This window comes from Cuculus canorus, chromosome 3, assembly GCF_017976375.1.
Source record: "Cuculus canorus isolate bCucCan1 chromosome 3, bCucCan1.pri, whole genome shotgun sequence".
Taxonomy (NCBI): Eukaryota; Metazoa; Chordata; class Aves; order Cuculiformes; family Cuculidae; genus Cuculus; species Cuculus canorus.
The window spans coordinates 18,225,446-18,252,245 of record NC_071403.1 but is presented as its reverse complement, the minus strand read 5'-3'; the positions used below and the strand labels follow the sequence as shown (position 1 = coordinate 18,252,245).

General features: G+C 40.9%; 1 protein-coding gene across 1 annotated transcript; it reads left to right on the top strand.

Annotated features, from left to right (window-relative positions):
* Positions 1-1,834: 1,834 nt before the first annotated feature.
* On the top strand, positions 1,835-25,238 carry HMGN3 (high mobility group nucleosomal binding domain 3). Its single transcript, XM_054063687.1, is given in 7 exon segments — positions 1,835-1,996; positions 16,819-16,869; positions 21,618-21,647; positions 22,283-22,330; positions 24,625-24,738; positions 24,855-24,934; positions 24,936-25,238. Coding segments are annotated over 7 exon segments (381 nt in total). The 5' UTR covers positions 1,835-1,981; the 3' UTR covers positions 24,979-25,238.
* Positions 25,239-26,800: the final 1,562 nt, after the last annotated feature.

Here is a 26,800-nt window from a genome sequence, read left to right as displayed (position 1 = left end):
AAATGAGGAAGAAGGCAGTCATAGAGCTAATCAGAACAATTAAATGTGTGTGTGTGCGTTCCAGGTTGTTTTGGGTTTGGAATTCAATGTGGACTTTACCCAAATTTTTGGGTCACATAAAAGGAAGCACCACAGTTATGTTCATCACTGCAGTTGCGTGCAGTTGTTCTCTCAATACCATTCATCTGTATTAACAGAGGCCTAGCTCTGCTTTCTTTTCTGAATGTACAGGCACAGCCAAGCTGTAGGGGTTGCTCCCATCATCCATAAATTAAGGACACATGGGAAAAAATGCTGGGAAAAAAAAAAAGAAATAGGGAAAGGTTAAGCTATAGTCTTTTTGGTTTATTTCCTTCCTACATTAATCATTATCCAGGCATTACACTGTGTAAGGCTAGACCAAGTCTTTGATTAGCACAGGCATCTGCTGCTGAAGTGCATGTTTCTCAGTCCTTCCCCATGCAACTATACTAGTTTGCATGAACTACTTAAATGCATGGAAGTCACATGCAAATAAGTGGGCATGACTCCCGAGTTCAGTGGTTTACACACTTAACTGGGAGCAAACCCAGTTGGGTGCCTGCCCTGGTGGATTATTAGTACCAATTAATTAATATACATTCAACAAAGCTGTTGAAACAGTATCAACAGGAGAATCTAAGGTCTCCTACTGCAGGGATGCTGTCGTTTGTTGTCAAAATAATGTTATGCGAGAACAAGAGGTACGAGTTCAAGTCCCTGCAGGCAGAGAGGAAAACCAGGCTTATCCTTATGTGCATCCTACCCACATAGCTCTTGGCTAAAAGGAAGGTGGCTCAGACCCCTTGGCAAACCTCTGGTTTCAGCTCTGCTTCTTCTGCAGGTGCTCAAGGAGTCATCATTTAATTTCAAGTCAAGTTCAGTAACAAGTCAAGTGCTTTAATTTTTCTCGTTAAATTTTTTTTTAGAAAGATGTTTGCTGGCATTTGAACTTCATAGTGAAGTATCGATGACACCACCTCGTCGTGGAGCATTGCTGTCACCAATACCATTTTATTTCACTGGGGATTTATGAGGGCATGGTAAGAGGAAACTGGAAAGAACAGCTTCGTTACATCTGAAGGACTGGAAAATGAATGATCTACATGGCAACACAAGCCCACAGGGTTTAAGAAGGGAGAATGGTCATGACGGGGAAAGACTGGTGGATTCCTCTGGGGCTGTGGTGATAGAATGGTTTGGGTTGCAAGGGACTTTAAAGATCACCTAGTTCCAACCCCCCTGCTGTGGGCAGGGACACCTCCTACTAGATTAGGCTGTCCAAGGCCTCATCCAACCCGGCCTTGAACACCTCCAGGGATGGGGCATCCACAGCTTCCCTGGGCAACCCGTGCCAGTGCCTCATCACCCTCATGGTGAAGAGATTCCTTCTCACGTCAAGCCTAAATCGGCCCCTCTCCAGTTTATACCCATTGCCCCTCGTCCTGTCCCCACAAGCCTTTCTAAACAGTCCCTCCGCAGCTTTCCTGTAGCCCCTTCAGGCACTGGAAGGTCGCTATAAGGTCTCCTCAGAGCCTTCTCTTCTCCAGGCTGAACAACCCCAACTCTCTCCGCCTGTCCTCGCATGGGAGGTGCTCCAGCCCTCAAAGGTCTTTTCTATCCCAGCGATGCTGGGATTGCAGCCGAGGAGGAGAAGGAAGCCGAGCCCCTGGGAGCAGAAAGCGGAGGGCAACCCGCACGGGTCGGAGCAGCGCAGGGACCGTAGCCCCCAGGCGCTCCTCGGGGCGGTCCGAGCTCTGCCCCCGGTCCCTCCCGCGGCCCGGCCCGCGCCCCGCCCGCCCTCAGCCAATCAGCGCCGGGGCCGCGCGCTCTGCCCGCCCCGGCGGCGAGGCGGGCGGGGGCTGCCGGGGGCGGCGCGGGGGGCGCCGGGCAGAGCCGCGGGCACCAGCCAGGCGGATCCGCGCTGCTGCCGGGGCTCCTCCCGCCGCGCACCGCGGGCAGCATGCCGAAGAGAAAGGTGAGGCGCCGCGGGTCCCGCCTCCCCCGGGCGGGGTGCGGGGGGGACACCGGGACCGCCGCTCTCCCGCGCATCCCCCGCCTGTTGCCAGCCCCCTCCCGCCCGCTGTTTACTTTCCCGGGGTTGGGGGGGGAAGTCGCTGCTGTCACAACTCCCCCAGCCCTCCCTCCGCCGCTGCGGCTTCGGCACTGGGTCCCCTCTGGGAAGGAGTTTCCTCCTCGCAAACTCCTCGGGGGCGATCGGATTTCTCCCACTCCCACCCGTGCCCGGAGGATGGATGGATGGATAGGTGGATGGATGGATGGATGGCTCGGAGGTGTAAAAAAAAAAAGAAAAAAAAAAAACGGGGAGGGGGTTGTGGGGGAGAGGCAAGCCATGTTTAAAACCAAACTACACCCTTTCTCCTCGCCCTCCCGCGGCAGACCCGTATGTACCAACTCGGGCGCCCGAGCCGGGCTGGGCTGGGCCGACGGGGGCGGGGCGGGGCGGGGGCGCGCGGCCCCCGGGGAGGGGCGCGGGGGGGGGGGGGCGCCGTGGCGGAGGGCGCGCGCTGGTGGCGGGAAGGCGCGCAGACCCCGCGCCCTTTGGTGGTGGAGGAGGCGGCGGGGGGGGGGGACCGGGGGGGGCACGTCTGCCCCGGGGTGGCCGTGGCGGGACGGACACACGGATGCGTTTCCCTTCTTCCACTGTCCGTGTGTTGCTCTCGGGGCGGGAAGGTCCTGTGGAAGGAAGGGGGATCTGGTTGTGAGACCGCGTTCTCGAAGGGGGAGAAACTTACACAGCCTTTCCGCGGCTTTCTGTCCCCTACTCCTCGCTTTCTCGAACCTGGAGCTTTATCTGCGGTGCCCTGCTTGCAGCCCCCCCGCCCTTCTGCAGGCGCTGAGGGGGTGACGGGAGAGCCGGCACCGACACACGCAGCGAGGGGAAATAAGAGCTGCAGCCCTTTATAAACTAGGTCACCCGCTGGTGTTTGGGGGATGCCCCATCCCTGGAGGTGTTCGAGGCCAGGTTGGATGGGGCCTTGGGCAGCCTGATCCAGTGGGATGCCCCTGCCCATGGCTGGGGGGTTGAACTAGATATGCTTTAAGGTCCCTTCCAACCCTAACTATTCTATGATTCCCCAAAGGTCACTTGTGACCCCCTCATTCGCCGTGTCTGGGCTGGGCAGACTGCAAAACTGTGTTTCAGTGAAGTTCCAGGTAGACGATGGCTCACAGGTAGCTCAGTTCTTGTCCCTTCCGTGTGGGAAGTGCGGAATGTTAACCTCTCAAATGTGCCGCTGCCTTAATTAATTAATGGTTAAGAACCTGCTGTCAATTCTGAGAATGGATACAACTGCGGAGTTGATTGCCTTTATTGTGATAACTGGGCTTGAAGTTAGGGAATGTTAAGCGGTTTTTCCTCTTGCTCTTCTATCATTGCACCCTCTAACAGGCCTCGTGTGCTTCTGCTTTTGTAGCGCTGTTGCTTGGCATCAGGAAGAAGTTGAAAATTATCCCATGCTCGTAGGACTCTCCACAACCTTCAAAACCTTGCAAACTTCCTACCCTGTTTCCTTTGCCCTTCTGTGCCCTTGCACTATTGTTGTTTCAGGCTGTCCTTTCTAAGAAAGGATTGAATTAAAATCGGTTTTGTAGGTCTTGGTTTCTTTTAATAAACATTTCACAACGGATATCAGTCTTGGATTGTAAAGCCATGAGAACACATCTTATTTCTAGAGGATTATAAATGAGTAATAAAAACATTAGATCTGGGATCAGAGAGGTGAATTTTAATGGTATAGTAAATTTTAATTTACTTAGCTTTGTATGGATAAACATTTAAATTTCAAGGTGAATGAAATATGGTTTTAGGGAAGCACTGGTTCCAAGAAAAGCATGTGATTAATGGATTCACTTTTCGAGGAAAGCAGAGTTTTCTTAAGTATTCTACAATAGTGGACTTTATTCCAGAATAAGATCTGTGAAGTGAGAAGTTAGTGTTACAGCAATAACTGGATAACTACACCGGTCAGCTTCCGCATGGAGACAGAACCATCACATGCAGCTAGTTGTCAATTCTTCTATTAACGTTTCTAACTTATGGAAAAGCTGCTAACCCTGAAAGTTTTATATGGAAATAGACATCAAAAGTCAAAATGAGAAATTTTCACTGTTATGAGGATAAGTAAATAAATAATATTGGAGAAAGGGCATCAGTCCATCTGTCGCTGAGTTGCTGGCTTTATGTTCATTATCAATATTATGATCAGAAAAATGTAGGCTGTCTCTCCTTCTCTAAAGAGCTGTGGCCTAAGGTATTGGAATATCGTTAGTCATTGGTTGAGGGTCACAGCAAAAAGGAAAAAACTTCTTGTGGCTTGAAATAGTGTTAAATACTGTGCTAAAAGAGAAAAAAGGTTGAACTCTGGACTCCTTCTGTCGGATTTCTGTACCCTTTGTCTGTTGTAATAACGCGTTGTGGTGTGAACATGGCCTTTCACAAGAATGGCATCCCAGTGTGGGATAAACTAGAATGCTTGTTGTGGTATTGGTAGTAACGAACGCCTTGAAATGGATTGGAGTGTTTGTTTTGTGGCTTGTCTTGCTGGAATTAGCTCTTGGGTCGTATTGGAAAATTCCTTGACCTTGAAACAGCCCCAGTAAAATGTCTCAATGTTAGCCACGAAAGAATGAAGAATCATTCTGCACCTGATGACAAGGAGAGTCATGGTGTGGTCGCACACAGCCATGTGCATAAGCATACATACGTCAGCTGTAATGTGATCATCATCGCGATGAATGCTACTTGCAGCTTTATGTAGAACGTGCACCGTCTCTGAGGGATATTAATAGGTCAAGTAGTGACTTGTCCAGTATTGAATGGGGAGGTTGTCAGTTGGGGTTGCACTCTAAAATGAGGCAGCTTGTTCTTGATCTGACTCTGTGCAACACGACCCGCACCTCACATGTTGTTTTGAAAACACTTGCACTTAAACACTTGCAGTTAAATCAGATGTGAGGACTAGATGCAACTTTTTCTTAAGTCTTATGTGTGTATGTATATATATATATATACACATATATATATAACATTTTTGAATAGTGCTGTTGCTTCAGAGCAAATAAAAAAATACTGTGGTCTCATTAGCCATTTCAGTAGGCTGTGCACTGCCACCTTGTAGTCAGGAATGTTAGTTTCTGCAGTACAGACAATGCTTTGAAAATGTAATAGAGAACATCTGTGGCAGGTTCCTGTCCTGGTATGCAAACTCTCTTTCTTTAAGGTCAAAGAGACTCGTTGGTTGTTTTTCTGTAGTAAATGCAAAACCTCTGAATATTTTGTTTGGAATGCCGCTTCTTTAGTGGAAGTTAGAAGGTGCCATATTCCAGTTACATGATCACACAGTAGGTTTTTTGTGGGACTCTTACCTTACCTTGTTGGCAAAACAACTAGTATCTGATAAGTGTACTTTCTAATCCTTGGGGTTGGATACATGTTCTTACATATACTAACCCAGAGCTGTTAAATTCTACTTTTTGTCTGGATCTAAACTCAGTTCTCCTTGTGAAATCCTTCCCTTTGAGTTTGCATTTCTGAAGTGTCATGAATATTCAAAGAGAAATATCGTTCCTCATCCCCTGATAGGGAAATGGGGCAGAGAAGTAAATGGCCTAGTTGTTTGAATGGTCCCTTCTTCTTGGATTGCCAGGTTGATGTCTGTCCTGATTTTTTTGTTATTCCCTCTAATAAGCACCTCCTGCACTCTGAATGGTGCATTTGTTGTTATTTCTCCTAATTTGTCTTCTTGCTTTGTTTTGTGGACATAGAAACTGAGGAACTTGCAATAATAACTGGTTCTCTAAAATTTTGTTGAAGCAATTTGTATGTGATCAAACACCAATTAACTAATGAAGCTGAGGGTCCTGTAGATGACAGTTGTTTGCTGTGGCTCTGAATAGTCCTGTTACCACTCTGTGGTCCATGGAATGAGGTGTAGATCTTGTGCGAAGAGTAGCAGGTGAGTTTGTGTTCGTAATACAGCAGCATGAAGTACACCCAAGTGCTGCTGAGCTACGCTTCATGTCCCTTTCCTTGTCTGATAATTCAGCTGTGTATCAGTCCGTGTCAATTCAGCATATTAGCATCAGCATAATGTAGTGTTTTTTCTGCTAAGGTTATCTTCATTTTAAAGCTAATTGGCAAGAAAGAAGCAGCAGTGATGTTGTGGAGACTCGCACCTTGCTAACAACTTGCTTCATCACTGGAGCTGTAAGCTCTTGGCTTGTAGCAGAGGCTTTCTTCAGTTTATCCTAGAATGCAACAGGACACACTCTGTTAGCAGTGGGGCATAGAAACAGAGAGGGTTTGTATTTTATTTCGCTTCACGCTCTGGATGTGATTATAGAAAAGAAGGGAAAAGGGGGTCAGTACCAGATGTCTTGGTTGCTGCCCTCTATCCACTCCTATTCTGTTCCACTTCTCTCTCCAGGCTTTTGCTTGAACTCCCTTTGCTTTTTCATCCAAACTACTTCTTCCTTTCTTCCTGTGATACATGGGGGCTAAGATCAGATGTCAATGCTCTGAAAAAGTTGCTTCTCTTTCCACTTTTCCTGCTAGATCAATCCTAAACCACTCAGTAACCACTAGAAAATGAGTTAGGCAAAAGCAGAACATGACATTCATTGCATTTCTGTCACTGAGGTACCCCTGACTTTGACAAGCTCCAGCCTAACACACCAGTGGAGTCTTCGGGTAGGTTTCTACCTTCAGCATCCTTTGCAGGGGCAGGTAAAACGATTGCTATGCAGAGATGCACTTAATATTAAACCGAGGCAAACAGAGTAGAGTTGCCAGAGCATTTTAAAAGGTTGCAGAGGTCTTCTAATACAAAGGAAAAAGATGTTTTCTCACTTATCAATTTTAGGAATTGTACCATTTGTACTAAATTTGTAACTATTAAGAATGTAAAACCTTGATGTATTTAAAGCAATTAAAACCAGCTTAGTTGGCCTACTCCAAGTATCTGTTGACCAAACTGACTCAAAGGATCTACATCTTTCATAGAAAAACTAAGCAGAAAAGATCACAAATATTTATCTGGGTATGGTGTACTTAGCTATAATATAGCATAGCAGTTTTGAACGGCACTGAAGAAAAAACATGCTTGAAGAATGCTTCTGTGCAATGTTGCAATAAATTATGTTTACAGGAATATTAAGTACATGTAGCAAATATTTGTCCACATTTTACATTAAAGATACACTTTAAAGTGTCAGAAAGCTAATTATATAATTTTAGCTGACTGTTTTTGAGAGTTATGGAGATTAAAAGCTAGTTGAGGGAGGATTTATAGCTCTAAAATGTTTCTGATTGTTTTATGTAAGTCTGTAAAACTCTGACACATTTGCCAGCAATTGATAACAATGTGTATAAATTTTATTCATAGACTACACTGAAATACAACTGGAGTTAATGAAAAGGCAACCTAAAAATTCTTAGATTTTCACTGAATTGTCAATTAAATTATCAATTAAAAATCATTCTTAATGCTCCTTGGGCATGTTAAAGCATGATAGCTGATGAAGTGTAGCCAGTAGTACAATCTACTTTCTAAATCATCACCCCTGAGTTCAAAACTAATGAGGTACAGGTAGCTTTTTATATACAGTAGTTCAACACCTGAACAAGGGTAGTAGGAGTATTTTTGCATTCTAGAGTGTTATTATGGTTAAGGTGTTTTTTTTTTTTTTAAAAAAAAAAGAGTCCTGTTTGTAAATGGAATGCAATAGGTCTGGGCTATATAAGCGGCTTTTATGCTCTTTTACTTGAAAAACTTCACTTTCTCTGCTGCTTTATACCCAAGCAGCAGCCATGGATAGACCTGGTATGTTCCAAAGTGTGTCGTTGTTTCAGAGAAACTATATGAGGTTGAAATATTCTTGACATGGTTGTAATCTTGTAGTTTGTGTGGAGCTTAAGTAAACCAGATCCAGAGATTTCTCTTGGGAATTAGCACCTCTTAGTATCATAATGGCCACCATCTATTTTCTGCTCTTTAGCTGCACTAAGTTAGTACAATGATTTATCCCATGGTTGAGTAGCCAAAAAGGTGTTTTCAGGTGCTGGACTTAGATTTCAGGCCACAGTCCTCTTGCTGTTTGTTTACATAATGGATTTGAATGTGCTTTAGATTTATTCTATCCTGCATCATTTTACTGATGCAATTTAGAGATGCTGCACAGTGGCCCAATACATGTATGGTCATGTGTAAGCAGGGAGTAGGGCTGGGAATGAGCAACTGTCTGCATGCAGAAGATGCTCTTATACCAATTTTATTGTTGGTAAAATTGGCAATGTGAGACTTTACAGTTTGGACTGTAGTTCAACAGATACTTCAGGCTGGCATGTAAAAGCCAAAAGAAGCAATTCCGGATACACATTGTTGTCCTTACTCTGATTTAATGACTGAAATATCGTGTGTGTGAGGTAGTTCTGGGGCAGACCTCTCTGCTGATCTAGGTTCCCATGCCTTGGCACAGAGAGTTAAGCTGGCTTGTTGGCGGAATGGTTGGATGGGGAAGGGCAGAACTCTTCATAGCAGCAGCCAGGCAAAATCAGATGGCAGCCTTAGCCAGCTTTTCTTTGGTTGTCCCTAACTTAGAGTGCATAGAGGAGTGTTCTTTAATTCATTAGAATAATCAGAGCAATTCAATGGTCAAATTGTCCTTGCACGGTTTTGGGAGGGAGGGCATTAGGCTTGTTTCTTGCTTTGGTTTTGTTTTCCCCTTTGTTGTCTTTGGTAATTACCAATTTTCAATAAATTACTCCTGTAACTTGGGAGATACAGCTCCTGTATTCCTGTAGTAAAGAGTGGGTGTACTTAGTAACAGTGAAAACCGCAAATTAAAATCAGTGTTCCCTAAGAATGCTAGGAGATCTGTCTGCACAAAAAAAAAAAGTGTATTCTCATCAACACTGGCTTTATTGGGACTGAGCGTGTTTGCTCTTCCCACCTCACTTTCTCTGCTGTACTAATGCTACCCTAGTTAGCAGCAGTAGAAAGTGCTTCCATAGTTGGAAATCAAGTATCTAATGACATTTTTACCTCCGTAGTCATTTGTTCCTCTTAAGCGAATTTGAGGTGTCAGTGCTCTATTTGTAGTTAGAAAACATCCATTATCTTTGCTGCATCCTTTCTTACTCATCCTCCCTGCACCCTTTTGGAGACATTTTACTTTGTTTTGCTGTTGACACTACGTTTAGGTTGTCTATGAAGCTCTCCGTTCTGGTTGTTGTAGTAGAGCAATACTTCTGCTAACTGCACCTGGAATTATTACAAGGATGTAAGAGGTCAGTGTATCTAAATGCGTTGTACCAGTTTTGCCTTTGGTACCAACCTCTCACTTGGAGGCCTGGTGTCATCATCTCAGACCTTTGACGTTCTGTGGCACCAGTGAGTTGAAACAACAACAACAAAGGTTCTTTCCTAGATTATTGTGGTTTTATCATAGTTATTGCCTCCGGGCAGGGAGGATTTGTATGTGTTCTTTCAGGCATTTAAAGTATCTTCCTTTGTCAGAGGTGCCTATTCAGATATTAGTTGTTACTGAAAGTAGGTGTCTAAAGTTAATCTCTAAGTAGATAATTGTGGAGTTTTAAATTTTTTTTTTTCAGAAGTACTTTGTGCTAGTTTTGCTTTGCAGATCTGATCAATTCTATTTAGATAGAAATTTTGGAAGCTAATCTTGAAGGTTTTAAAAACACTGACTCCGGTATGTAGGCTTGAGTGAGTCCATCAGCTTCTTTTCAGTTGCAGAACTGGCATCAGCTTTGCAAGGTCAGAGAAATAATATTATTAGAGATTGGATTTCATCCCTGTATTCTTTGAATCTGCTTTTTTTTATTTTATGGTGGTAGTGAAATGGTTAAGCAGATACTGAGATGAGAATTTACTTACTATCTAGCTAAATTCTCACTTTTGGTGTTCAGAGGGGACTCGACAATTTTAAATGCATTGTGCTTGCTGCTCTGTTGCTGATCTGTATTTTCCAAAATGCAGCTGATTACTTCACTGTCTGAAGAAGGAACTGTCTGTCTAATTTTAAATTATAATGTGGTGTTGTTTTTTTTTAAATCTGAGCCTTTGGAAACTCCTCTTACTACTTGACTCTGCTATAGGTAGGTGATGTCGTTCAAACAACTGACTACAGGGAAAACAAGCTTGGAAAGAAAAATAAAAGCCAAATTAATTGTGAGATACTTAAAATGTCCCATCAGATATAAACGTGTTTTAAATTATATTGGCCAATCTTTGAGCTCTTTTTAGTGGGAATAGTAAAATATACAATGAAGAATTTTCCGCTTTTGGAAAAGCATTTATTTTTGTCTGGTTTGGGATACCTAGATATACCCCAGGCCTAACTTGCATTCTGTCTTTTCTGTCTTGTCTGGAAGAGTATAAAGCTCACAGAAGTTACCAGTTAAGAATTAAGGAGATTAATAAAATGCATTTTCTGAACCTACTGATTTTGTTGATAGGCTGCTTGTGATTTTCTTTTCTCATATATTCTTTGAAAATGCAGTGTGTCTTAACCAGTCAGTCTGGCTTAATCCGTAAACAGGAATGGATACTTTTTTTCCAGGAAATGTTTTCCCTGATTTTTTTATTTTCCCTAATAGCTTATTTATACTAGGGGCTATTAATGTTCTTCCTTGTGTTTAAACTTTTAAGTACCTTTTTATTTTTTCAGAACTTTATGGTCTTGATGTTCTCCCCCAAAGAATTAGAAAATTAAATATTCTACTCTTAATAGATATAGAATGTAGATATTAACATTGTAAAAATTATATACTGAATAATACTTCATTGTAATACTTCTTAACATAAAATATTAAAATATATTTAAAGAATAGATACTTTTTATTGATTTTTTTTTTTTTGTGGAGAATATATGTACATATATAGAGCGTATATAAAAAAAAACCCCAAACCCTCATTTTTTTTGAAAGACATACATATATAATTTTGGATAAATATTTTAAACATCCAGACATTAATCAGATTTTTTTTCTGCACTTTGGTTGTGGTTCTGGCAGAGTTACTTGTTTTTTAATTTAGTGGCATGCATTTAATTTTTTCCTCCCTTCCAGGATCAGGCTTTTGGTAGAAAAAGAGAAATGAAGGGGTGTAGTAGGAAGAATACATGATTTCTTAAAGGATTTATTAGGGACAATGAATTTTACTTAGAAAGTTCATTCACATTGACTTGGCAGTGAGTGCTGGTTTATCCTCTGAAAACAGATCAGAGAATTAGCTATAAACAAAGGTTAAGAAGAAGATGGTGGAGGAGCTAAATGAGGAAACAATGTTTAAGAAGGGTGTTGTGGGAGTTGGTTGGTGTTAAATTAGTCAACACGTAATCTTCATTACTTTAAAACAATAAATAAACATCATTTTGATTACATTCGCGAACTGGCACAAGACTCAGAGCTGCTCAAAAGACAAATAATTAGAAGATCTAGCATGTATAGGGAAACAATTTAATTAAATTTAGTCTAATGCGGAGTTCTGTTGACAGGGAAGTGAGGGGAGGAAAATTTTTAGGAAAATAGTGCAGTAAACCATGGAAAAGGCTTAGGTGTTGACATGTCGTCTTTTCTTGCTGCTGTGATTTTTTTTTTTTTGAAAGGTTTTATCATGTTTTGGTTGGTGGAAAAGGTTGTTGTAGGAATGACCAAAGAATTACATCATGGAAATGGCAGCTAGAACAGCAAGACAGGAAAGTATCTACAGACAAGTTGCATTGCAGGCAGTGTATTGAGATGAGGCTGGACAAAACAACTTGCAAAGAAGGGAGGAAACACTGTAGAGAATACTCAAGTGCTAGGACAGTTAAGGCTTTCCACCTCTCTAACTTCTTAACATGGTAGTTTGAATGAAATTGGCATCTGCATTTTGGGGATTTTTTTTCACACACATATGAAAGACTAATTTCTGTCCTGTACGGCCAAGGTATTGAGTTTCAGCTAGTAAAGAGATGTTTCAGAGAATGAGCAAATCGATTTCATTTTATAAACAGCCCTCTGTGCTGTTACTTCTCACATACTTGTGTTCTTATTCTTTGTGCTTTTGAAGATATGTCTTTATAGTTGTGCAATCTATTCATTTCAGTGCAAACAAAATATTTATCCAGAAGCTGGTTGCTGCAAGTTCAGTAATACCTTTGGCTCTCAAACAGTCATCAATAACTTCACTACTTTGTGTTACTGTACTCTCATTTTGCAAGGTTTTGATTCAAAAAATTGAAGCTCTTTGTTTCTTTTGTCGTGTATCTTGACCAGGTTACTCAGCCTTAAGAACAATAAAAAAATCCGCAATTTACCTGTATGTTGTATTAAATGCTCCCTTAAAACAGTTACCTAGTTCTGTGTTTTCGACTTAGCAGTTCTGCAATGGTATTGGCATTGCAGATACTGCAGTGTTGTCCTGGTGTGTGGAAACAGTGGTTCTTATGTATGCTTCACAGCTGGTGAAATGCAAGCACCGTGCATGCCATCAAGCTCAATTTTAATATTACTTTGAAATTTTTTTTTTAATGTTTGCTATAATCTGTTAATATTACTTTTGGTTTTTTTCTGATTCTTTCAAAGTAATTTTCTAGGTTGTCCTTAAAAAGAAGCGAGGAAAAAGCAAGTGACAAAAAAGAAAAGCAGGTTGTGGATAGACATAGGGAATCTTCCATGCAGCCTTCCAGGTTAATCTCATGGTATAAAAGTTATGCAGCTTTGACAGATCTTACAAACGTTAGCTACAGCTTGATTTACTGTCTTATTGCCAGTATGTTGTACTCATTGAGGTATGTCGTGATCCGGGTCATCTAAACCTAAAACTTAGTATTAGTTTGAATGTCAAAAGCATATTTAGGATTAGCCATAGAATCATAGGGTGGTGTGGGTTGGAAGGGAACTTAAAGGTCATCCGGTTCCAACCCTCCTGTCACGGGCAGGGACATCCCACTGGATCAGGCTGCCCAAGGTCCCATCCAACCTGGCCTTGAACACCTCCAGGGATGAGGCAGCCACAACCTCTCTGGGCAACCTGTGCCAGTGCTTCACCGCTCTCATAATGAAGAAATTCCTCCTTATGTCTAGTCTAAATCTGTTTAAACCCCTCTCCGGTTTATACCCATTGCCCTTCATCCTATCACTACAAGCCTTTGTGAACAGTCCCTCCCAGCTTTGCTGTAGCCCCTTTCAGGTACTGGAAAGTCACTATAAGGTCTCCCCAAAGCCTTCTTTTCTCCAGGCTGAACAAGCCCAATGCTCTCAGCCTGTCCTCGTATGGAAGGTGCTCCAGCCCTCTGGTCATTCTTGTAGCCTCCTCTGGACCCATTCCAACAGCTCCATATCCTTCTTATGTTGAGGATTCCAGAACTGGATACAATACTGCAGAAGAAGTCTCACTCATCTCCAGTTGGCTTATTTCCTTCTGTGTACCTCTGGATTTAGGTTGAAAAAAATAAATAAAAAAATCACTGTTTTCTGTGTCCTTATTTGCTTTTTTATTTTATCAAGCACAGTATCAAGCACAGCAGGCCTATAGGGGCTGCTTTATGAGTATAATACAGGCATACGATGGAGTGCAGCTTACGAATTATTGAGGCTGGAGTACTGCCTTTGTCAAGCGATTCATTTGCATTGGTGTTTGATTTTGCTGCACAAAACTTGCAGCTTAGACAGTTCTTCTCCTGACCAGTTACAAGGCTGGACACAGTTTCCAGGGTGCATTTTAATGTTACTGGGGTGTCATGTCAAATACTGTGAGCCATGTCCTTACATCATGGGGGGGAAAAGTGCTAGGGGGACGGGTTACTTAGTACGTTTTGTTGCTTTGAAACCAGAGTTCCTTCAGTAGTTTGTCACCAGGACAAAAATGGGGGAAGGGTTCCCGTGGAAGAGTTAAGGACAAGGGCTTAAAGGTTTTAGTGGTACCTACATCAAAGTCCTGTGACTTCCACATACTAATGCAGACAGTCACTGCTTGTGGCATGCCAAGTTCTTTGGGAACTATTCTTGGCTGAAATCCATTTGCATACAAATCTCCCTAGTCCTTAGGGAGAGGAGAGAGTGCTGCAGAAACTAGCATGAAGATCCACATTGTCTGGGACTCACTGGAATATCCAAATAGGACTTTCGGAGGGGAAAATAAGTTTCTCTTCCTCTTTTAACAAATACACTGAAGCTGTATCTGACATACATCTTTTTGGGGGTTTTTTTTTTGGTGTGTCTATCAGCTTAAAGAGTCCCAGAGTGCTCGCAACTGCCCCGTGCCACTTCGTTCTTTTCTGTTGTACTGGCTCAGTTGTTTATGCAGCTGTGCAGTAAAATGGTTCTGCTGGAGCAGGGAAGGCTATATATTTATAATTTGTATATGTATTTATAGTATTTATAAATTTGTTTAAGCAGCGGGCTGTTTTTCAGCTGGATCAGTTACTTTATTCGTGATATGGCTTCCCACGCAGCTCTGCGGGTATACTGGGGAGCTGAGGCCCCAGGAGGATGAGCACAGCCTCCAAACACCTGGACTTGTGACTGCAGAGAGGAGGGAGCAGGTCTGACATGGAAATGAGAGTGTGTCAGAACCCCTTGCTGCTTATTCACACCTCTGAGATTATTTCTGTGCATGTGGAGAAAGTTGTGGCCTTCAGAATTGCTGCTGGATTTTCTAACGAGAGGGAATGCTGGGCTAATTAGCTGACTTAATTGCAGCATGTTGGGTAATATATCGTAGTACTATACGGGTTGTGGTTACAATAAGAGTATTTTAATATAATCCTGCCCTCAGTTAGCTGGATAAGCAGTTTTTAAAATCAGTAGTCAGACAATAATACCCTCATCTAAAATCAGGCTATCCTCTCTGTCAGAAATGTAGGAGGCTTCTCTTTCATTAGTGCTGAAGAGAATGGGGTGAATTTACTGGTAGCTGTGTGGTTTTGCAGGGTGAGAGTTTGCTCCTGGGCAGTTACTGCAAGGCTGTTGGCACGTGGCGGTGCCATCTTGTAATGATTTAGCCCTATTTCAAAGCTTTCTGGTTCCTAAAAGTGAAGCAGGGTGAACCAGCCTGATTGTGGAGTGTCACTCAGCTTCTTTTAGTTTATGGTGAGTTTTTTAGTCGTCACTTCCAAAGGAGATGAATCGTGCCACTGCCCCTGTAAATCTTGAGCCTCTTGGCCACTGTCAGGAAAAGATTATAAAGTGTGAGAGAACCCTGTTTAAATAGATGTTTGGGACAGGAAGGATGCGATTCGAGTTCCCTTTTGGGGAAAAGCTGCAGTGCAAGTTCGTGAGACTTGAGAGAAATCTGTGTGGAAGAATTCTTGGGTTTGTTTTCCTTGTGGCTTTTGATGCGCCGTGACATCATGCCATCAAGCTGTAGCAACTCTTTAGTAACCAAACTGAAAGCCTTTTGGGAATGCAAACCTGAAACACTCCTGCAGGCGGCTGGTGAGGCTGCAGTGGCGCAGGAACAGCTCGGCTCCATTTTGGATGCCTGACTCTGTTGCTATTCTGAGTTGTTCTGTGCTGCGCAGTGCTGCTCAACTTCCTGCTGTTTTCTACCTACTTAGATGATCAGTTCTCGGCTTTTCTTCTTTTTAAACCAGCTGCTTTCGTGGCACGCTTCCTTTCTGTCAGGAGAGTGCACAGTAACAAAGCCACTTTTGATTCTCTGGTGGGGGGTGCCTTTCTGTAAGTATGTTAAAGCCCCACGCCAGGAGAATGAAGTGGTCAACTGCTGCAAACTAGCCAGCCTTTTTCTCTAATCCAAACCTTAACCGTGTAAGTCTGAGACATTCTGTGTCAAAAGTCGAGGGGAGATTTGGGTTAGGATTGAAATGGAAAAATAAAGGATAAGATAACTAGCCTGCTCCTTTACTGACTGAAAGACAGAAACAACAACAAGTTGCCTCCTCTGCTGCCTGTTAAATGCCTTTTTGAAACGTTCTTGTAGTTCTCAGTCTGCTGCTGCTTCTGGCTGTTTGTCCATTAATCGCTTGCTCCTCGGTGAAAACCCAGTCATTTGTAAAATGTGACATAATGCTTCTTGAGCTGTAAAGGAAAGGTAGAAACTTGATTTTTTAATTTTTTTTTTATTCATTCCCTCTGCTGTGTCTTAACTAATGTTTCTCTGGAAACTCTAGAAGATCGGGCTTGGAATGGTCAGGTTGATACTTTGTTCTTGTGAAGAAACTTTGTCCCTAGCTTTACTGTTAATGTCCCAGTGTTTTACTGATTTTTGCTGTCCTGATGGAGGAGATGAGGGAAAGTTACTGTTAAAGCTTCCAGCTGAGTGAGCCTGAGTCACAAAAGGAGTAAATGAGGTAAAGAAGTCACTAATTTTGGTGATGCTGTACTTTTTTGGTTCGTTTCATCACATCTTATTAGTCATTAAGTTCACGTTTGGGAAGAAATGTGTTAAATTTCCTGTGGATTTCAAAAGCCCTGGTAGAGCAGACCTCAGATTTCTAGTTCATACTGCTGTGCTACCAGCTGCTGACTAGGTGGAGCTCACACTGAAGCCTGAGGATGTTTTAGTTAATTGGCTAGAGAGATCGCTGAGGGATGCTGGGTGATATGTACTTGGTGATGATCAATCCTCATGTTCTTGCTTGGAAAATCTAGGACTTTGGTATAATGCTGCTGGTAAGTACTGACATGCGTGTGCCAGGCTTCAAGTTGCTGCAATGTATAAAAAGAAGAATCTTTACCATAATCTTTGTTTTGCTGTTGTCTAGATGCTTTTAAGCCTGTAATAACAACACTGACATAGTATTTTCTTTTAGTCTCCAGAGGGTGCTGAAGGCAAGGATGCAGCAAAAGTAACTAAACAAGAGGCAAGTATATTTCTTTTTTACTTTTAATTTATTGTGCCGTATAATTATTTAACTGGAGATCTGCAGTCTTGCATGTTGGAAGACTATGCATTGCTCTGGCACTTCCAAAGAGGTGTTTTCAGTGGCAATAGTGACAGTAAAATGCATTTGTAGCTTATCTGGCATAATTTGGTTTTGGTACACTGAGATTTATACAACTTTATCAGTTCACCAAATAAATTTCAGAAACGCTTAGGGTTTTGATAGATAAGCTCTGGTGGGTCTTGTGGCAACAGTTTCGGTTGCTGCTGCCTGGAAATTTTGCTCTGATTCTAGTGCGTTGGCAGAAGAGGGTTAATGCACACACCTCAGCCAGTCTACTTCAAAACTATTCTTAGCTTAAGTGACTGATGGAAGGGTGTCTTGAATTAAGATACCAGGCTCGAAACTGGAGCAGCTGACACACTTGTGTTTTCTTTGTCTGAATTTGTTTTAAGGACACAGTAACTTGTGTCAGAGAAGGCAAGGAGACAGCTGGTGCTACCTTGACCTCAACAGTAAAGTTTGCTAGTTTTTCAGAGCCTTTAATGTGAATTTTAAAAAACAGGTAGAGAACTGTGGGAATTAAGTTTCTTAAGTTGTCGTCTTTTGAGGCAGACAAAGTTAAATCAGGACCTTGAAAAGAGTGAGTGAATATTCAAATGAATTAACAATTAATTGGTAGCCTCGTAAATCTTTGATCATATTTGAACAGGAAGAATAGTCAAATATGAAGTTTTACACTTTCTGAATTAAGAAGTTGGTTATTGCTCAGTCCAGCAGAAAAGGTTGATACAGTGGAAATGACAAAATATTTTGGACAATAGTAATGTTTACAATAAGCTCCTGAAATAAACAGGTGGAGTGAAAAGGAGCTATGAGAGGAATAGATTTTGACACCTTAGTATCTTCCCATGGAGTTTCCTGGAAGATAACTTGGTTTCTTTTTGATAAAGTATGAAACGGTCAGCTAAATCACAGTGAAAGTATAACCTCCTTTGATCTGAATGAATGTTCCTCTCTGTACAAGTTTAAATATTATTTCTTCAGGAGCCAGAAAAGTGAAAGTTGAAAGTTCCATCCCCTAAAAATTTGAGACCTGATTGCTATAATGAAGAAAAACAGAAAAGCTCACACAAACTCTCTAGAGAGCCCGCTGGCTCTGAAATATGAGAGCTCTTGGAGTCTTCAGTCAAGGTGGTATAATAGTGGCTGTTGATGCTACTAGAAAACAAAACCAAACCAAATTAAGATGGTCTCAGATACACTTGTAGCTCTTACTGTGTGAATAAGGAAAATATTTGTAGGATTAGATTAGAAACTATGGAAGCTCTTGGGGTCGGTAGATCTTCTGTAGGAAGGATGGCTCAAAAGAGACCTGTGTGGATGGCACTGAGGAGGTCTTCTGAAATATCTTAAGCTAAACATCTGACACTGGCAAGTTCTTGGTAGTACGTAAGGTGAAGTCAGAGCTCCCTGCTGGGGTGGAGAGCTGGGGGTAACAACTGTTATAGCTTCTGTGCATCTGAGAAGTTAAAGAGCAGTCTCGATAAATAAAGCCGTGTTTCAGTCATGCCTATGAAAACAGGCAGTCAAGCCAAAATAGTAAAGTTGTTAATGTAATAGTGGGCAACTTAGACTATCTGGCTTTAAGTGAGGATGCTGATACAATGGGCAACTCAAACTTGTTGGGATGCAGTGACACCAACACACAAATTACACAGGGTTGAGAGCAAAGTTGCATTAGTGGCCGAGTGGCTTTCTGTTATGTGTCTGTAATATTTCCCTAGATTAATTGTATTAATAAGTACAGCAGAATCCTTTATGAATTGTCAAGCTATGTGTAAATGGGAAGTTTATAGGGTAGAAATTGTGCCAGGTATTATCTGAGCACAATAATAGAAGTGGCAGTGGGATGTCAAGGGAGATCAGAGAGGCTCAGAGATATGGATATGAGAAGAGAGTAGGAAAGAAGTAGTTAATTTTCATAATGGTGGAGAATTATCAGTGGAGTATTGGAAGAATTTGTGTTTGGGCTTGTGCTGCTGTATGTATTCATTAATGCTCAAAGAGAAAAGGTACTGCAGAAATGAAGAAGTTTGAAGTTTACAAAAACATATCAGGGTAGTCAAAAGTGAGAGAGACTGAGAAGGCTCTTAGGTGACTGATAAGTAGGTAATAAAATATCAATAGAAATTCAATATAGAGAAATGCAAATTAGTACTCAGCAGGGAGTGGAAGAGGGTGTTGGTCACCAAATCAGCTGCTAATCAGGGGAGAGATTGTGAAATTATTACTAGAAAATGTTGGTGGTTCTTACGGAAAGGTAATTAGAATGTAGGAGAAAACACTAGAGGAGAGTGAAACATAAGTGTATCACAAGGTTAATTTGTTGTGCTGCCAGATACGGGACTACTAAAAGAGGTTCTCCTGACTCCAGACCATGATAAAGTGAAAAGGATACCAAGTATAGTGGAACAAGCAGGGGATGCAGAGCAGCTTTAAAGGGAAAAAAAAAAAAAAAAAACCAACAAACCACAACCCAGATTTCCTAGGATTCTTGGCTTTGTATATAACAGACGTGTGATAAAATCATCAGTAATGCAGAGAAAGGCAGTTAAGGAATTATTACTCATGTAACCTGAAACCAGGAGCAGTCCAGTGAAAGTAAAATGGGCAAGAAGTCTATAGGAAAGACAACAGATGGGGGAAGGTTTTGCTTTTTCTTTTCCACACAGTGCGTAATCCTATCATGGAACTCATTGCCACAGGATGATATGGAAACTCAAAGTGTAACTGGGTTCACTGGATTATTAGGCACATTTCTGGAGAAAATGGCCCTTGGGGACTACTAAACGTGTGATGTGGATATAATATTCAGGTTAGAAAGTTCACAGCTGTAGATTGCCAGAAGCTGGTGCAGTAGGGAGGTGCAAAGTTGTTGTGTGCTCTTTCATAGACTCTTTCCACAGGTGTTGGCTAGTGGGCCAGTGTCAAATAGGCTCTTCGGTGAGCTGCTAGTCCCTGGCTTAGTAGAGGCGTTCGGAGAGGGACAAGGGTTCAAAAAACTAATTAAAATGTGACCTTTGCTGCTTTGATTGCAGTTCCCTCTGTATAATCACATAAAATGCGTGCAGATTCTGGACGGGAATTATAATTACTTACATGTTGTGTGCTTTTAAAGAACTGAGGCTTTATGTAGACTTCTGTATGGTGGGACAAGCCTTTTATGAAACCAGTCATGGAACAGTTGGAAAACACTGGAGAAAATTATAATATGTAAAATGATGTGTTATCTTTTAAAAAGTAGATGCTAACTTGACATTCCAATGGCCAAATTCTGAGGGACAGAAATTGCCAGTTAAGACAGATTTGTAGAAAAAGATGCCTTGCACCAGGAGTTCTTTGATTACCTGACTAACTGAAATGCTTTATTGAGCCTGTTGTGGAATAGCACTGGGCTGCTTAACAAGCAATCAATATTTAAATTCCCAAGAAAGAGAGGTTTACTTTTATTTTTTAACAATGCATAAATACTTGATAGGTGAAAATATCTTTAGGTGATTTTTGACAAGACTTCTAATTTGCTGGACACAGATCTGAACCATTCACTACTGCTTTCCATTTAGAATACTTAAATGGCTCCAATGAGTACAAATTACTGCGTTCTTCAGATATTAACAACAGCTTTTTTCCCTTTGCAAGATGTGTGGAATGGTGCTTCCTCAGCTCAACTTAAATGCTTAATATATAATAAAGAAGGTATTTTTGAGTCACTTCCTAATCTGTGTTACATTGGAGGTTTGTTGCAGTTGAGTTGTCCCTTTAGTGTGGCTACAAGTTTGATTCCAATTTTATGACACAGACCAGATTTTCACTGCTGTGTAGCTGGATCATGGGTTCATCTGTTTTAATGAATACAAAAATATATTGTGAACAAAATACTGAGCTTACAACTATTTTGAAGACTTAACTCATCTTCAGCGATAAATTTATGGCAAAGAACAGAGTGAAATAAAATTTAATAAAGAAAGAATGAAATAAAATTTAATAAGGAGTATGTGTTGAAGTGATAAAGCTGAAGGAAAGCAGACTATCTGACTTTCTTCCCTTTTTAGAATTGTGTTGAAATAGAAGAAATAATTTCTCTCTCTTAACCTGCAGCTGTTTTGTGCACCTGGACTCTTGGACTGAGTGTGTGGGGAACTGAGGAGGTGGAAGGACTTACTTTCATGTTTTGAAATTTTAGCAATTGTGTCCTCTGGGGAATGTTCATTTTATTCTGCTGTTAATCGGATGGTATTTTTACCTGCTATTACAAGTAGCATGTGCTCGATTATAGAAACATCATTCTAAGTGTTTATAAGAAAGATACAGTGTTCTGTGCAAGTGTCGAGCTTGCTGTATCTGTGAGCCTTTCACAGAGCAGCGAGGGACTCGGAAGTACTTGTAAAATAGGGGGAGGGGAAATTGTGTTTAACCACATGGAGATTTAGACATTTTAATTCTTGGACAATTTTCATTACTATTTTTCACATCACTTTATCCATTTAAAATTTTGATCATCCAAGATGAGGAAGGTCTGAATTCTGTTCACCAATAGATGTGTATTTTGGTAGGGGCATATTTTATGCTTTCATCATGAAATGTCTGATACGATGTTGTTTTAGATACTGTTAGCTGTAAGCCTATGAAAATATTTTCTCCTTTTTTTTCCCCTTTTTCTGTAGCCCACGAGACGATCAGCAAGATTGTCAGCTGTAAGTATGTGTAACACCTCTTAGTGTATACTTTTCTAGGCACACATGGTTTCTCAGACCAAACAGGTTTGTTATATTTTTCTTGATTTGGTTTTTATTCTTGCTGAGGGATATTTAAGAACTGTGGAGCTAAAGTTATCTGTTGTTTTCTTGGTTTCAGGTTTTCAGGTTGTTCTGACAAAAGATGTTTTTCCCCGCCTCAGTGCAACACTGTCTGTTATGCTCAGTAATGACTTTGTACCGTTTTGCAGGCTGGTGTTAGTTGTGGAAATGCAACTGCTTCCCTGGGAAGGAGAAAGAGCTGTCCTTCAAGGACTTCATTTGGTGCCACTTCTAGTACTTGGTTTCAGTTCCTCTTCTCTGTTAGATGATATCTGACATTTTTATTTTAATACTTCCTACTGATCTCCACATTTTACCACTCAAGTGACCCTGAAATTGCTTTGACTCCTAGATGAGTGAGCTAATGAAAACGGGTGTGTACAGTGATGAGGCGCATTTGTGCGTTAGGGCTTTTCTGTCTTTTTCTAGATGCGTACTAATGAGCAGGAAGGAGGGGAAGGTGTGGGGTGGAGGTGGCTGGCTGGCATTGGGTAATGTATCTAACACATTGTGCAACTAAAAATTTTTTATAGAAACCTGCTCCACCAAAACCTGAACCCAAACCAAGGAAAACCACGAAGGTAAATACTCTTCTTTTTAGCTGCTATTCATTGTAACCAACCCTAACGGAGTGTACTTCTCCCTTGCATTGCAAGCAGTTCAATTCACAGTGGTTTTGTGAGGCATCAGCTCCCTTGCTCCCCCTGCAGCTCCCTGCCCCAACCCCCACACTGTGGAAAAAAAAACCAAATTAGATCATTCTTTTCTTTCTGTTCCACCCCTTCCTGGCTTCATTACTGGCCCAAACAAAATGTCTTGCCTGTTTGACATGCAGACCATGTTAGTTTGTAGTGAATTGCTAGTTTAAGAAGAATCTTTATCTTTCCTACACCTTTCCTGAAATGTACAGGTTTGATTGAGTAAGCTCTACCTGAGATGTAGGAATTTCTACAGTAGGATTTGAGGTTGCTCTGTGCCATCCTATTTCCTCGTCGAGAGGGCAGTACTTCATTTCATAGTGAGAAACTCTTACCTGTTCTTGAAGCCTACTTGTTGCTGGGAACACACGATTGTAATTAAAGGTGAAATTAAATACACTTAAATCGAATGGCTTGGGTTTTCTAGGCCAGTTACAGTCAAATTAAAATCTTCTTAGTGTCTGAAATACCTTTTCAGGATTTCTGCATATAAATCATGTACTTCAGAAACTGTAGATTTATTTGTGCCTGAGGTTAATGCTCAGTAAGAACAATTGCTTTATTGGGGAAAAAAATGTACTGGAAACTGAATTGAGCACTTCTCTCACTTATATTTTTCAAGTCCTTTTACTGGCAACCCAGTTGGGCAATATCAGGATACAAAGTCTGTGTCTGAAAGTAAAACTCTATGACTTCGAGCACTTTATTGGTAATTTCATTTGATAAACCACAAAGTCTTGCCGAGTCCGTCCTGTTTCCCTCTATAAAAGAGTAAAGAAGGGAATACAGAAGCTTCTGTAGCTTCATGTGCAGATTATGAAGTGAGTTCAGTATTATGGAGTCATTCTAAGCTGCATAATAGACATTTGAAGCTCATGTCGGGCAACTTGAATCCTTTATGACATTATTCAAAGTAACTTTCTAATATGCTAATCTGTTTTTTTCCAAACTGGATTGCATTTTAAGGAGTATATAAATCTTGATCTCCTAAATGGAAAACAGCAAGTGTGTACTCTGAGTCTGCTAGTAAGCAACCAAAGATGGTACAGATTTGAGATCACTTTCTATGTTAGAATGTTGCAATTTGCATATTTACTAAGTCAAGTCTTTAGCTTGTTCTTTCGTAGGTGGAGACTTGGGAATATACTCAGAGCACCAATAAGCTTCTCAGTAGCATTGCAACTGAAAGGGGAAAGGAGTAATTAAGGCTGCCCTGGAACTAGGATTACTGATAGTCCCTCCTTGCTACCCCACTCCTGTATGGGGATCGCAGGAGAAAGGTAGATAATGAAGGGAGACGGACTTTAATAGTCCCATTCACAGCTACCGTTGCCATTTTGCTGAAGAATCTGGAGCAAATGATCACGTGGAAGATCTCCACAGTGTTTATCAAAACCACTTTAAATACTAATGTAAAATATTCAATTAAGTAACACTTACATCTGTATCCCATTGCACTTAAAATCCTTAACCTATATCTCCGTTAGCCTTAGATCACAAATATAAACATGTACATAGGGTAAGGATTAATGAAAAAGTAGACTTCAACATATGAATTGTTTGTTTAAAAGCAAATGTCCAGATGAAACTGTAGCTGTTGGAATGGTTCCTTTTGATAAATTCTCTGTGTTGTGTTGCTGCAGATGGAATTTTCTCAGTGTTTGCCTCCCTTGTGTGTTGGTTGGTTCTCATTGGCATGGAATGAACAACACAGATGTTATCGAACTAACAAAAGGACAGCCAACAAAAATGCTTAATTTTTTAAATCTAATTTAGTATTTCCTGTTAATGGAAAGTGCAGTGCTGTTACACAAGCAGCATGGTGTTTGTGCTCTCAATATACTGTAATTGGATCTGCTCATACAGATAGTTTCTATGTACCTCTGCTTACTACCAAAACAGTTTGAGGGGGTGTTGTGTCCCTGTAAATTAGCAGAAACAATAAAGAGGCAGAGTCTTTATATAAATAAAGAGTATTTCTAGAATTTTTCAGTGTCCCTGTATAACTTTTGTGGATATAAGTTTCCCAGGTAGTCTTTAGCTGGCGTTCTGTTTCAGTCCAGCACGTGCATCTTGCAGAGATTTGCTTTTTAGTTCATATGAAGTTTTTTTGACAAGGATGTAGGCTGCTGGCTACTCATACGATGGCTGTGCCCCTGTTTTTAATCTTCTGTCAGAAGGAACCTGGAACAAAGGCCAACAAAGGTGCTAAAGGGAAGAAGGATGAAAAGCAAGAAGCTGCAAAGGAAGGTACTACACCATCTGAAAATGGTGAAAATAAAGCTGAAGAGGTACTTTCCACACATACCTCCTGCTGATTGAATCAGTGTTTTTTAATTACTCAGCCTTTCAGACATTGATAGCATGTTCATAATGTTTCTTTTTATTGCCCATAATGTTATTGCAGATTCGCATCTCTCGCTCAGCTGTTAGTGTTTCAACATCCAGAGGTGCCCCACCCAGCACACTGTCAGTAAAAGGGCAGATTGAAAGTTAAGGGTACGGTAGAGCATTCAGCATGTGTGCAGTGAATAGAAACAGATAGTAGTGTGGTGCTTTTCAGTATGAACAATGGAAGCTGACAGGTAAGGCTTGTATTGCTTTCAAAAAGCTGGGACCAATAATTTTAAGAAAAGGGTGTGAATGTACCTGTTTTGTTTATTTAAATGCAATATGGACGTAGGTTTGAAACTGAGCTATTGCAAATAAGGAATTGAAGGAATAAGGGTAGTTTGGGTATTTAGGTACGTAACAGCCATTTACTATAGTAATTAATTTCTTTCTTTCTTCTCCGCAGGCTCAGAAAACTGAATCTGTAGGTGACAAGAATGAATGAAATATCATGAAAATTTTGGGTTGATTTTATGTACCTCTTGGACAACTTTTAAAAGATATTTTTATCAAGTATTTTGTAAATGCTAATTTTTTTAGGACTATGATAGTTGACATATTAAACTGTATATGAACGTTTCCCTTCTCATAACAGTGCTTTTAGAAATTCCCATTGTTGCCAAGTAATATAAATATCAAGTTAATATTGCAAGGTATGTGTAAAATTGGATCAGCATTCCATACACTTGCTTTAAGAAATTAAGTCTTGTGCGTATGGTGATGTTTTTACTGTGCGTATTTGAATTTTTCATGCAGTTTTTCTAGAGCAATAATCAGTGGTGCTTTTGTACTTAGGGTTTATGTGATTTTAATGAAACATGGATAGATGTGGCCACCTGCTGACTATTTTGGGTTCTTTTAATGGATTAAAATAAAAGGTTTCCTTGCCTGCAAAACTACAGCCTCCTAATGTTTTCTCTAAATCTGAAGAATGCCTTACTCATGTTTTCAGCTGTTACAAGGAAGACTAAATGATTTGGCAACAATTGTTTTGCATGCAGTCTCTTTGCTTTTCTGCTGATGTCTGATGAAAAAATACCCACACAGAAGTAGCAGGCTGGGATTTTCAGTGGCCCACAGCTTAAGCGACTTTCAGATACTTTCTTCAGCTATACTGTCACAGGGTGAGTAGAGTTGCTGGACTCTATCAGGATCTTGTGTCTATAATGAGCTATCAATACAGAACGAATTGCCTGATTGATGGAGGCGTACAGTAACAGTTAGAAGTATCTTTGTTGCTCCCCCAGTCCTTTCTCATTAACTAGAGAAGACTTGCATCATATACTGGACACTTTTCTTTCGATCTGCAGCCTCAAATTTAAATAGTAATTGCTGTTCTGCTTCAGCTGAGGACAGTTGTTAATACATTGAAATAGCTGTTAAACAGCGCTTTATATTTGGTACCTGGTAGAAATGGAACAATGAAAGTTATTTTCGAGGTGATTGTGGTGGTATGGTGGATTAGCTAATGATATGAATTTTTTTTTTAGTGTCCGTGTTTCAACTCTGTAGCTCATTCTAAGCGCCTTTTATAATTTCTCTCCTTCTCTTTTCTCTAGGGGCCCTGGTATTTCTATTGTTACTTCTGGGATGGGAGGGGTGAGAGAAAAGCTGTTCCGTGTTCTTCGGTAGCATTGATTTGTATTGCTCAAGTGGTGGCCATTATGTCTGAGGATACCTATTGCTTGTTTAAGTCAATAAATAAATGACTGTTGCCTGAGCTAGCGTTCTATTTATTCTTTGGGAAGAAATCTCCATTTTCCTTCTCTAATTAAAATGGAAAAGAAGCAAAGCCTCTCTATACTTAAAAATTGAAGATACACTAACTAGAATAATAGCTAAAACCTGCATTGAGATAAATGCCACTGCTGTTCTTGTGATAGGCTTACTACAAGAAAATAGGAGGCTGTTCTCTACATCATGAACTTGGTTTTGGAAGAAAATGTAAACTAATTCTCGGCT